The sequence below is a fragment of the Protomyctophum parallelum genome, assembly GCF_964188405.1.
Source record: "Protomyctophum parallelum genome assembly, chromosome: 21".
NCBI lineage: Eukaryota > Metazoa > Chordata > Actinopteri > Myctophiformes > Myctophidae > Protomyctophum > Protomyctophum parallelum.
Window position 1 is genome coordinate 29,703,089 of NC_139713.1, and position 12,574 is coordinate 29,715,662.

Sequence of the window (12,574 nt, forward strand, 5' to 3'; positions counted from 1 at the left end):
TCTTGTTAAACGTTTCAATGGTTAAACATTTATTTAAAAAAAACAGACAGACTTAACCACTTTAAATCTGGCGCCCCATCATAATAAACAGATGTTTAAAAAAAAAAATCCGGCGCCCCTATTTTGGGCTTTAAAGAAAGGGGGAATCTAATAATTTGTCAAAATTAGCATAAATTGCAGATCTACAAGCTTACAATGCATACAACTTGCAGATTGGCTATTTTCGCTACTTTTGCATGACACTGTCAAACAGCATGAAGTACTAGAAGTATAAAAATAGGGCATTATAAAAAACTAAATATGGAGATACAAGCTTTCTGCCCAACAATGACGTTCTACTGTTTCTCTGATCTCTAGTAATCTGCTGTTGAGATCAACCACTGATTATCTGACCAGTAATCTGCTGTAGGGTCCGATCAACCACCGATTCTGACTAGTAATCTGCTGTAGGGATCAACCACCGATTCTGACTAGTAATCTGCTGTAGGGTCCGATCAACCACTGATTCTGACCAGTAATCTGATGTAGGGATCAACCACTGATTCTGACCAGTAATCTGATGTAGGGATCAACCACTGATTCTGACTAGTAATCTGCTGTAGGGATCAACCACTGATTCTGACCAGTAATCTGATGTAGGGATCAACCACTGATTCTGACTAGTAATCTGATGTAGGGATCAACCACTGATTCTCTGACCAGTAATCTGATGTAGAGATCAACCACTGATTCTGACTAGTAATCTGATGTAGGGATCAACCACTGATTCTGACCAGTAATCTGATGTAGGGATCAACCACTGATTCTGACCAGTAATCTGATGTAGGGATCAACCACTGATTCTGACCAGTAATCTGATGTAGGGATCAACCACTGATTCTGATCAGTTATCTGATGTAGGGATCAACCACTGATTCTGACTAGTAATCTGATGTAGGGATCAACCACTGATTCTGACTAGTAATCTGATGTAGGGATCAACCACTGATTCTGACCAGTAATCTGATGTAGGGATCAACCACTGATTCTGACCAGTAATCTGATGTAGAGATCAACCACTGATTCTGACCAGTAATCTGATGTAGGGATCAACCACTGATTCTGACCAGTAATCTGATGTAGAGATCAACCACTGATTCTGACCAGTAATCTGATGTAGGGATCAACCACTGATTCTGACCAGTAATCTGATGTAGGGATCAACCACTGATTCTGACCAGTAATCTGATGTAGGGATCAACCACTGATTCTGACCAGTAATCTGATGTAGGGATCAACCACTGATTCTGACCAGTAATCTGATGTAGAGATCAACCACTGATTCTCTGACCAGTAATCTGATGTAGGGATCAACCACTGATTCTGACCAGTAATCTGATGTAGGGATCAACCACTGATTCTCTGACCAGTAATCTGATGTAGGGATCAACCACTGATTCTCTGACCAGTAATCTGATGTAGGGATCAACCACTGATTCTCTGACTAGTAATCTGATGTAGAGATCAACCACTGAGGCACCAAGGTCCCATTTCACATGATGTCCAGACATCCCAGGAATGACAATGCAGATTCAAGACTGATGCAATGGCAGAAGGCATATTCGTTTTGTGCCATATTTGCTTGAGCCAAGAGCAGCTTTCTCAGCCACTATTATGCAAATGAGCTTGTAGCATACTTACTTAACACAAAAACTGCTCATGACCGTACGTTCCGCCATATAGAATCCAACCGGCAAGCGATAACGCGATAGCGGGGATAACGCTCCAGTTCGGTCTCTATCCTTCTTTATACTCTATGGTCTTCCCTCGTAGATGGTTCCTGCCCAGAACTGCTTCATCTCACCGCGGTGCCATGCTACCAGGGCAGTGGCGATCAAGGTGAAGGGCACCAAGTAGAGCAGGGCCGGCTGGCCCATTCCTGACAACTGCATCACAGCAAAGGTCACCACCATCCCCAGGAAGTAGGCAATACAGCAGGTGACAAAATAGGTCTTCTTGGAGTTGTTGATCCACACATCAAATCTGCTGCAGTAGGCCACCAGCAAGCCTGGTACCAAGATGTCTCCATAGCCCAGAAAGGAGAACTGCTGCTTCCCACACAGGTTATAAGCCCTTGCTGAGAATCGTGGCACTAGCATCATTAGAGGCATTTTCTCTGAAGGTACCTGGGGTTCAGCAAAGACCTGCACCACATCATCATGCTTCCTATTTACAGATGCGCCAGGGCCCAAGGCAACCTGCGCCATTATGCTCAATCCGTTCGCAGTAAAGAATGGAGTGATGAAGACAAAAAATACATCATATACGAGCAGGAGGCTGAGCAGAATCACACAGATCTTGAAGTTAGACAGTGAGAAATTCTTCATGAAGTACAAACAGAAGGCAATGGCAAGCAAATCTTGCAAGACCCAGATCCATTGTTCCTCATTCCTGTAGACTACCCAGACCGCTGCTATGCTGATGCATGCCGCAGCCAATATGAGCGACCGCACCGAGAAGTTACAATTCTGATTTGAGAACTGCATACTGCCACAGCCCATCTTGTCCATCACAGCATCTAGACAGTTATACAGTGCATTAGCAGAGCCCACACAGAATATGCCGATAGAGAAGTACACAAGGACATTGTAGAAGAAGTACGTATGGACAAGCGTCCCGCACATCATGGCCACAAAGATGGTCACTGTGAGCGGTGAGTGCAGGGACAGAGCGCTGCTGTCTTCTTTGTTTTCACGGCCTCCCCTTCCTGACACACCGATGCTCAGCCGGTCTCTCTCACACGCCCCTGACCAGTAACCTCCTAAGACCACCGTGATAACGGAAATCAGTAGCAGGACAGTGCTAGAGTCAAATTGAGATGGCCGTGGAGCATATAGTTTCGCTTGCATCCCTGGGCCCGTACCAAACACGTGCTGTGCATCGAGTATGTCTGGGGTCCTCAAGAGAACCACAGGAATACGGATCTTCTCATACACTGACGGACTGGCTGAAGGGGCGACCAATGTGTCTGTACTGGAAATGATCAGAGCCGATGCGCCGAGATCCTGGGCAATTAGAGCCTTCTGACTGAATGGACAGAACCCTCTACTCACCACCAAGGCCCTGTCTCTTACCGCCTCTTGTCTGACTATGGGGGCCTCACACAGCCAAGAAGATACAAGGTTCATCAGTGGATTCTGTAAAGCACTTTCAAGTGTTTCTGGCAGGTGGTTCCACACAGAATTGTACACAACGCAGTACTCTTTACTAGAAACACCATTTGAAATGTGCAATATTCCCAGTTGGCAGTTTATCGGCGATGACGAGAAAATAACCGATAAAACGATGATCCAAAGCATTCTTGCCATATTGATGTTGATAACATTCACAGCTCAAAAAGCTCTCTCATTATCTCTCATTTGACATTTCATTTTAAATGACTTAATTGTGATGACGACCTTATGTCATAAATACATCAGAGATATGTCCTCATAAATGACTGATGTCATAGATGATTACGTCACAAATGGCCACATGAAGTCAGAGAAAGAAAAATAAAGAAAGCTGCTAGGGGAGTCCTAGAAGGTGATAAAACTCGTTGCTGTCGGGAGGAAACCACCTAACTCCATTTTTGAGGATTTCGAGTTTTTGCATTAATCAGTGCTATTGAACAACCTTTAAGTCTGTGTGTTGTTTAGAAAACATTGAACCAATCGAAAGTAGTAAGAAACACTTTGGAAAAAACCTCTTAATACTCCGGGCGAGAGGCATGTTGAAGTCAGAAATGAAGACGGAAGTATAGCCATCTGGACAAAACCACGGAGAGCTCCATAGATTACGTGCAGCGAGCCTTTCTTTCTGAGTGCTAAACAGGGAAGTGAACGTCAGCGTGCATGCGCGAACAGTATGGTGCAGAAGGATAGGCCAACCCAAAAAGAAAAGAAAAAAAATCTGAATATTTTTCTTTCTCGTTTGATATCAATGAAAAAGTGCTAGGACATGTGTACACATCCTCGCAATCCATCGGTTGGATTAGCTAGGACGGCTCCACACGTCCTACGGTCTAAATGGGTTAACCATTAGACCCTCAAACTGTCTGCTAAAACAAATAACTCCACCACCGCTCCCCCCCTCATGCAATTAATTAACAATCTATCTATGAATGCACCATGTCTCTGTACGTGTGTACGGTTGTAATCCACGTAACTCGGGAACCGTTCACCCCACTGACTTCAAATTCGACACATGCTTTCCACACCACCACAGAGAGTGCAGTGGCCGGTGTTGAGTCGGTCGGACCCACGCTTGTCCAGAACCGCCACAAAAGGCCTCTGCCCGGGCTCTGGACAGGGCCCCTGCCCATGCTCCATATATGGAGCTGGCCTGTTCTGACATCACAACACTCCATATTTTGGCATGCCTGACACAGAACTCCATAGGAATAAAGGGACACAGAGAGACAGAAACAGAAATGTCCATATATGGGCATAAAATGGACAAAGACAGATGGGTGGAACGTGTACTCTGACACGGGTACAACGGGTATTGCATAGCCGGGTGGGGCATCTACAACTTCCATCGTTACCAACTCGGTGCTGTACAGCCGGGCACCGGTCTAGCATATATAAAGTCACAACACTAAACTTTGATGCGGCAGTATTGCTTTGTTTTCAAAATAAAAGGTTTTCTTAATTTCCTGAAAAATGTATATTTCTAATTTCCTGAAAAATGAACATTTTGGAGTTAGGTGATTTCTTCCCGACAGCAAACATATATACTTAACCTTTTTTCATGCATAACAATATCAGATAAAAGTGGATTATAACCTATTTCCAGCAGCTGGAATGCTCTATTCTCGCTGCACAAGGTTAGTGAATAGCATGGCAAGTACATTGGTTATTTGCACTCTCTTTAAGTAGTGTCTGACTCTGGGCCAAAGATTTCTCTGTCCTGTGGTCTATATTGTTAAACATTCGATATTGTGAAATTAGTTTCTACAGTATCAGCACAGCTAGAGGGAAGTAGAAAAAATCCAGATACCAGTAGTATTGTACATTAAGATCACTGCACAAAATAAATCTCACAAAACACAGGCTGAACTAGTGGTAATCAACAACATACACAATTGGTTGGATGGTCCATCCTTCATAATTTCTCTTAAGACAAACAAGAAATGTTGGCAGTAGGGATACCTGTATTTCAAACCAGAAGGTCCATATGGGGGCATCTAGTCCATGTGAGTAAAAGATGAAATATTCCCCATTCAGGTCAAACTGGGGGGTCCCGTCCCCAAATGACCAGGTAGAGAGACTAGCTCCACGGTGAGGCATCAAATACAGGGACATGTGGCTAGGGCCTATACGAGAAATGATAGGAAACGCACACACATATACACATGCAAGCAGTTTAACAAAATTATACATAAAGAAAAATGGGATGAAGAAATGTGTGTGTGTGTGTGTGTGTGTGTGTGTGTGTGTGTGTGTGTGTGTGTGTGTGTGTGTGTGTGTGTGTGTGTACATATATACACACACAGCTCCATCTCAATGAATTAGAATATTGTGTAAAAGTTCATTTTCTTCCCTAATATAATTCAAAAAGTAAAACTTTCATATATTCTCAATTCATTGTGTGATTCAATTCAAAGTGAAGTATTTAAAACCTTTTTTTGTTTTAATCTTGATGATTATGGTGTACAGCTCATGAAAATCAAAGAATCCTATCCCAACAAATTAGAATATATTACGAGACTACTAAAAATAAGTTTTTTTAAATGAGAAGTAGCCCATACCAAGTATTAACGGCATACATTTATATACTTTTCAGAGGAAGAAAATGTACTTTTAATTCATTGAGATGGAGCTGTGCGTGTATATATATATATATATATATACACACACACACCGGTATATGTGACTATGCGGTTGTTGTGGGGTCAACTCAGATATTAACTTGATTTAAATGACCTTTTTATGTCAGCCAACTACATTTGCAGGTTTATTTTTACAAAGCCACATGAAATGAAAAACATAAAACTGACCTTGGACTTGGAAAGTCATCTTAACCGTTCCCCAGCTGTTGTATTCTTTTGAGACCAGGCTGAACTCCACTGGAAGGCTGGGAGACACCTCTGGAGCAGGAAGGTACCAATTCTTCCTACAATTACACAAATGCACATGAAAATTACACTTCATATGAACAAACCTGGCTGAGATAAATATTATTTCCAAACTAGACCCGGAAGCAGACCTCACCCTGCTTGGCTTTTATCCAAAATAACATGTTGGCTACGGTAACAGAACATCATACAGTATGTGTATTGTACATTCTACACTGTGTGCAAGTGTCTTTATGAGACAACAAAAAATCCCAGGTGACTCCGTGGTTTAGGCAATAGCTAGAGCTGTTTCTGCTGAGAAATTAACTGATATTTATATAACGCTGTGACTTCCCTCTGGCACCAGAACTGATGATGAGAAAACTAGACCGGCAACACAAACAGTGCTACTTCCTGCAGTGTAAATGACGGCTTCACTCAGCTAAGGAAGCATTGCTATCCTTAACTGTGCCCAGGGGTTCAACATACCTTTGTGGGGAAAAAGAATGTCTTGCAGTGCATCAAAAACATTTGTCTTTGTAAAGATTTTTTATTTATTTTTCTTTATTTGTGATAAAAGACTAGCCTGGCGCAGCCAGACTTCATCTGCCTTCTAATGCATATTGCCCGAGGCAGTATATTAGTATCGCAACGCAAGGCTAATAAAAGACAGTGAACAGAGAGACAGACAAAGCAGGAGAGCGAGGGGTGATGACACGAAGAAAAGAGTCTTGGCTGGATTCGAAGCCAGGCCGGCTACAGGAAGGACTACACTACTTTATATAGCCATTTCAAGACTTCTTTATACAGATTATAGGTCTGTTAATAAAATGTTGCTTCACTCACTGACCTGACTCCTAGATATCTAGTCCTAAATATCCATATGATATCTAGTCTCATGACAACATAGATATATTATCATTATAATATACCAATATTACATCAATGTTGTGATTATTACCCAGTGCTACTAAAAACAAAAATGTATTACGATAATGTCAAAAACAAGGATGTACTACTGACTTGCTCAGGAACTTGACAGGCAGAAACCAAGGGTAGCCGCAGAAGGGCCGGTCATCCCGGCATCGCGTGCGGATGGTGTCGTTGATTTCAGGGATGTGGGGTGTGATGTGGTTCATGGCGGTGTAGTCAAAGCTGTTGATCCACAGGCCTGAATCCCTGCTCTCCACCTGGCCATGGAGGTTGTGAAATGTCCGTGTGGTGTGCTGCGTGGATGGAGGGGGCATGGGAGTCATAAAATAGGACATTAATATATATATATATATAGTTGTCATCTTATTCAGTTCATCATTGTCAATGGGAATTTAATGTTTGTGTAGGACAAAAATCACACCCGTGTGAAGCGAGGAGCGCTAATATATTAAAGTTTAACTCATGTTGATTAGGTGATGTAATGGTGATGTAAAACAAACGGTGCAAACACACACATTAAACGCCCTTAACAATAAAGAGACAATATGACGTAATGAGGGACATTATGAAATTGTCCCTTCATTGTCAATGGCATTTACAAAACAAACATTGAACTAAAGACAAACATGTATAGGAGGGGCTGGCGTCCCTCAAAAATAGACACTATGCCGATTTGCTCAGACAGTATGACGTAAAATTCTCCATTCATTGTCAATGGGAATTTAATGTTTGTGTAGGACTCTACACTGATAGCTGAATATAGGAGGGGCTAGTTCCCCACAAAAATAAAACGAATACAAAGACAGCGACACTATACTATACACATGTACGCGTTTGCTTGTGTTATGAGTTCAGACCTGCAAGAAGACCCGTTTGGGCCGTGGGCTATCTGGATCAGCGGAATATGGGAACATGAGCCCAGAGGACACCACCAGGAACATAATGAGGAAGACTGAGGCCAGGCTCGCTAGGACCCACTTGGTACTCCGCACCAGGTAGATGAAGTGGAGCTGAGGGACAGAGAGCAGTGGAATTCATTCAGTAACTCCTCTCTGCACTGGCTACCAGTTAGTTCGCTGTGTAGATGATTGATGTAAGAATTCTGATGATTATTATGACCACTTTCCCTATTTTGAGAATTTCATTATAGCTAAAATGCTTTCCAAAAAATTGTGGAAATAAGTAACACATCTATATATAACCTTTAACAAAAACTCTAAGAAATTCTATGAATTACAAAACACATTTTCAAGAAGTAGCCAATCTTTTAGCACACAGCGTCATGTTTCTTCTTCATGTATTCATTATTCAACGTTTTTGTATTAATGTGTGTTTTTATGGTTTGGGGTTGTTGGCCCCAAGCCCAACCTTCCCCCATTTCAGTTCAGGATAGTTTGGGGTCGGTTTGTTAGACCTCTTCCCTAACCTATTGTCTTCCAAGCAATGGATTACAGTCTTAGGCAATGGAGTGTACAGTACAGTGTGCATATAGCCCATTTGAGTGGAGTTTACTCCCATGGAGTTATGGCCTCGCACTCAATACTCACAAAGAACGAAGAGAGGAATATGGTGGTTAGCGTCACCAGTGTGGCCAGCACTACGTCAGGGGGGATTTCAGTGCCGCTGCGCCCCAGGATGGGCGTGAAGATCTCAAACACCACCCAGATGAGGAACATGAAGTGGACATATGGCAGTGCCAGGCCCAGCATATACAGCACGCTGTATTTCAGTGAAGCTCCTGGAGGGGGCGCAAAAAAAATGGATTCTTGACAATGTCCACATTGTCTTGGCTCAATCCACATACCCGGCCCCCCTATTGGGCTGGTGCCTCCCTCTATGTAGCAAAATTGATGATAACCTATTTCATTCACCACAACTCAGATGGCGTGCTTGGAACGCTTGCAATCTTCTTGCCAAGCAATCACAGCATGTTTTGTATCAATCAGTGGGAAAGGTGTATTGCATACTGCCAATGATTAGAACAGGATAGTTTATTTTTACCTGCCTGTGCACCTTACATGACTCATGAGTCACGTATGCCCTGAAGAAGGTCTGATAGACCGAAAGCTTGCTCGAAATAACTTGAAATATTGCATAGATTATCAGTTTGCATGCACGAATGCACTATTGGCCATAGAGAATGAAACAAGACAGGGTTTAATAACGGCACGGTCTACATTTGTGGGGACTGCGATATCTATACATTTTTATTTTAATCACAATAAACTACGCGCATAAATTGATGCTTGGTAGAAAATGTCCTTGTCTCTTGATTTACATTTCCCAACTCTTAATTTACTTAATACAATAGAATAATGAGTCATGAGTTGACTAGAAACTGTAAGACATAAAGGGTAATAATAGCTCTCAATTACAACAGTGACAATAATAAACTGACAATATTTTAACACTGATTTTATGTTTTTGTTTATTATGAGAATGCCAAATAACATAGGTATAGGTTTTGCAGATATAGGAGTTATATCTGTTATTGTCCTTAAACGCCCGATTCACCCTCACTTTATGATGTTACTAACCAAAACCTAGCGTAGCAGCGAGCGTGATTATACAATTGGAAAACTTCCATGCATTACAATGGGACGTTCACAATGGACTGTGTTGTAAGACATACAGTAATAGGCTTGGGCACTAATAGGCCTGGAAGCTAAAATATGATCAATTTTTTTTGCTGCATACATACTGTACATACCTCTATGCTTGAATTCCTTGGTCAGCAGCAGCTTGGTGGCGAGGGGGAAGGCCACCATAAGCATGGGCACGTAGGCTGAGCACAGATCCTGCTGGGTCAGCCACACCAGACTGCAGCACCACAGCAGCAGGCTAACATCAAAGAAGAGCTCACCCAGCTCCACTAAACGCACACCCTGCAGTAAAAACAGCAGTTGTGGATGAAGGACTCACATGTTTTACCAATACTGCAATATAGAAGTACTCTGTTACAAGTAAAAGTCCGGAGTTCAAAATGTACTTAAAGTACGAAAGGTAAATGTACTCATTATGAACTGCAGAATATCCCATTTCAAGTTTTCAAATGTATAAAGATCGTTTGAAAATATGGGACGCATTGGGAGCTTGTAGATCCGCTTTTTTCAAATGGCCAGGCTGAAGTGGTCAATGATTATTTTGTAATAATAAACAAAATCTACAAAGTAACTAGTAACTTAAAGTTTTCAAATAAATGTTGTGGAGCAAAAGTACAATACTTGGATCCGAGATGTAGTGGAGTAGAAGTAAAATAATTGGAAATACTCAAGTAAAGTACAAATACCTCAAAATTGTACTTGGTAAATATACTTTGTTACTTTACACCACTGAAAAACACACAAACGGCACAGCGTGAGCACTGCTCGACTTTCAGTAGAAATTCTTCTCATGCCATCTATTTTAGTCAGGAGATGTCAGTACAGACAGCCTGGTGAGTACAGCCCTTGAAAAAGCATGATGATATATCTTCTTTATGGCAACATTGCAGGATCTTTGTGTAAAGGGGACCAATCTCATGGACTACTGGTACAAAAATGATAGGCGAGAGAGCTTACTCTAGGACAGTGGCCCTCAAACGTTTTCATGCCATGTATTTGGCAGCTGACCTCCATTTGAAAATAGTTTGTGAGCTTATAAACTTCTATAAGCTCACAAACGCATCACAATGTGTTGGGAGTTTATAGATCTACTATTTTTTAAATAGCCAAGAAATAAAATAGGACTTAAATAGGGCTTAAATTTGTTACATTTGTTTAAATTGTTACTAATTTTGCTGGGGACCACCGGGGGTCCCCGGAATGAGAACCAGATCTCTAGGTTGTCACTGGACACAGTCAAGAACACCAGCCACTTGCCACCTGACACACACACCTGTGCCACCAAATAGGGGGCAATTCATTTCACTGCCACCTGTCTACACCGGCCACCACTTATTTGACAGGCCTATTTATTTTCTAACAAAGGCGAGCCGAGTGCTGCTGATAATTCACTGAACTAAAAACAAACATTAAATTCTCTTTATTGTTAATGGCATTTAATTTTCCCTTCATTGTCAATGTTTAATGTTTTAAAATGAACCTTGAACTAAAAACAAACATTAAACCTGTATATAGGACGCCCCTCAAAATATGTACGGGTTGGGGAACAAAGAAGGGGGTTCTAAGGAGGTGGGGGTAGTCACTAGACTAAGGGGGGGAGGGGGTAATCATTTCCTCTACCTTTGGCATGCTGAAAGGTGGATTTTCAGGCCTGTTTTAAAGGACGCCAGGGGCCAGGGCTTTGCATTTTTTGAGGGAGGGAGTCAGGGCATTCCACACTTGGGTGGCAGTGCTGTAGAAGGTGGTTCGATCATACCAAAGAAGAAAAATGGGACCCAGTGCCTCCCTGCTTGACACTCGCCATCAATGGTTGGATTGGAGTAAGTTGAGTAAGTACATCACATGCAAAACTACAATGCAAAATATGGCCACACATTTGTGACATTTTTACATATAGCCTACAAATGACATTTATTATGTTACATATTTTAATTAATAAATGGTAAAAATGGACAAATATTTTTTTTTTACTGATTTAATTCATTCCTCGTCTTTGGATTAAGGTAGGCAAGGCTACCTTTTAATTAGAAAAATACACATTTACATTATGTAAATATAATGCATACAACTGTTCATTTTCATAGCCTACTTTAACCCTAGCTCTGGTCCATAGTATTAAGGGCTTCTCCTTAACGCTATGTTACTCTCGAGTTCCTGTGCACGCATGAAATGCAGCACAGCCTGTGGACTGCTGCAAAAATAAAAATAAAGATTTTGCTATTCACCAATAGAAAGACGGTTTTGTGGTGTCAAAAGTCTACTTTCCCTAGTGGACACACTCCGAGCCCCCCACCAGGAAAGGAAAATATTTCACCTGAAGAACAACAGACAAGATCTGTGGAGGGCGCAGTGGAGTAAGAATATTCTTTTCTTCCGGTGACTTATTTTCTTTTCTGGCCAAAAAGTGCATTTTATACGTGTGGTGGGGGGTTCAGAGTGCGTCCAAGTGTTCTTTTTATTTTTGCAGCAGTTGACAGGCAGTGCCGGGCAGTGCAGCCTTTCATGTGTGCGCAGGAAGTTGAAAGTACCATAGCGTTATGGATAAGTCATTAACGCTTTGGACCAGTGCTACTATATACGGTACATCGGCTAGTAGTTAAACTGATTATGAAACAATTACCAGGCTCCCCTCACTTCTCACAAGTTGGACTTTTTACAGCATGAAACTGAGAAAACAGCAATATGTGCTGGCTTGAAAGAGTAAAAGATGCGTTTCAACTTTCAACCTAACAGGTCTTCCTCAGCAGCATGTATAGGACTTTGGCACAATGCTTGTGTTTACCCATCTTTAGTTGAGGCATAATGCTTTTTATCATGTGGTTCAAAAGACAATATACACTTGTCATCACAATACAATTACAAAGCCAGACTAGATAAAGTTCCCCTCGGGGCAAAGGTCTCCACCAGGCCAGGTCAGGTTGTCGCCTCCTGGTGGCGCTATAATAAATCGCTACAATAAATA

At 41.8% G+C, this 12,574-nt stretch overlaps 2 protein-coding genes across 2 annotated transcripts in view; both read right to left on the reverse strand.

Moving 5' to 3' along the window:
* ermp1 (endoplasmic reticulum metallopeptidase 1) overlaps positions 1-12,574 on the reverse strand; it is a 41,295-nt gene that overhangs the window by 6,339 nt on the left and 22,382 nt on the right. Inside the window, exons 9-14 of the mRNA XM_083793979.1 lie at positions 9,720-9,894; positions 8,557-8,747; positions 7,867-8,019; positions 7,100-7,302; positions 6,020-6,135; positions 5,172-5,335 (exon numbers count right to left, since the gene is read on the reverse strand). Coding sequence (XP_083650105.1) covers positions 5,172-5,335; positions 6,020-6,135; positions 7,100-7,302; positions 7,867-8,019; positions 8,557-8,747; positions 9,720-9,894 — 1,002 coding nt within the window. The remainder of the gene's footprint in view (positions 1-5,171; positions 5,336-6,019; positions 6,136-7,099; positions 7,303-7,866; positions 8,020-8,556; positions 8,748-9,719; positions 9,895-12,574) is intronic.
* Positions 1,794-3,222, reverse strand: LOC310879617 (signal peptide peptidase-like 2A; the record flags this gene model as incomplete). Its single annotated transcript, XM_083794388.1, has 1 exon — positions 1,794-3,222. Exon 1 carries the CDS (start codon positions 3,165-3,167, stop codon positions 1,794-1,796), a length of 1,374 nt encoding a protein of 457 aa, XP_083650514.1. The 5' UTR covers positions 3,168-3,222.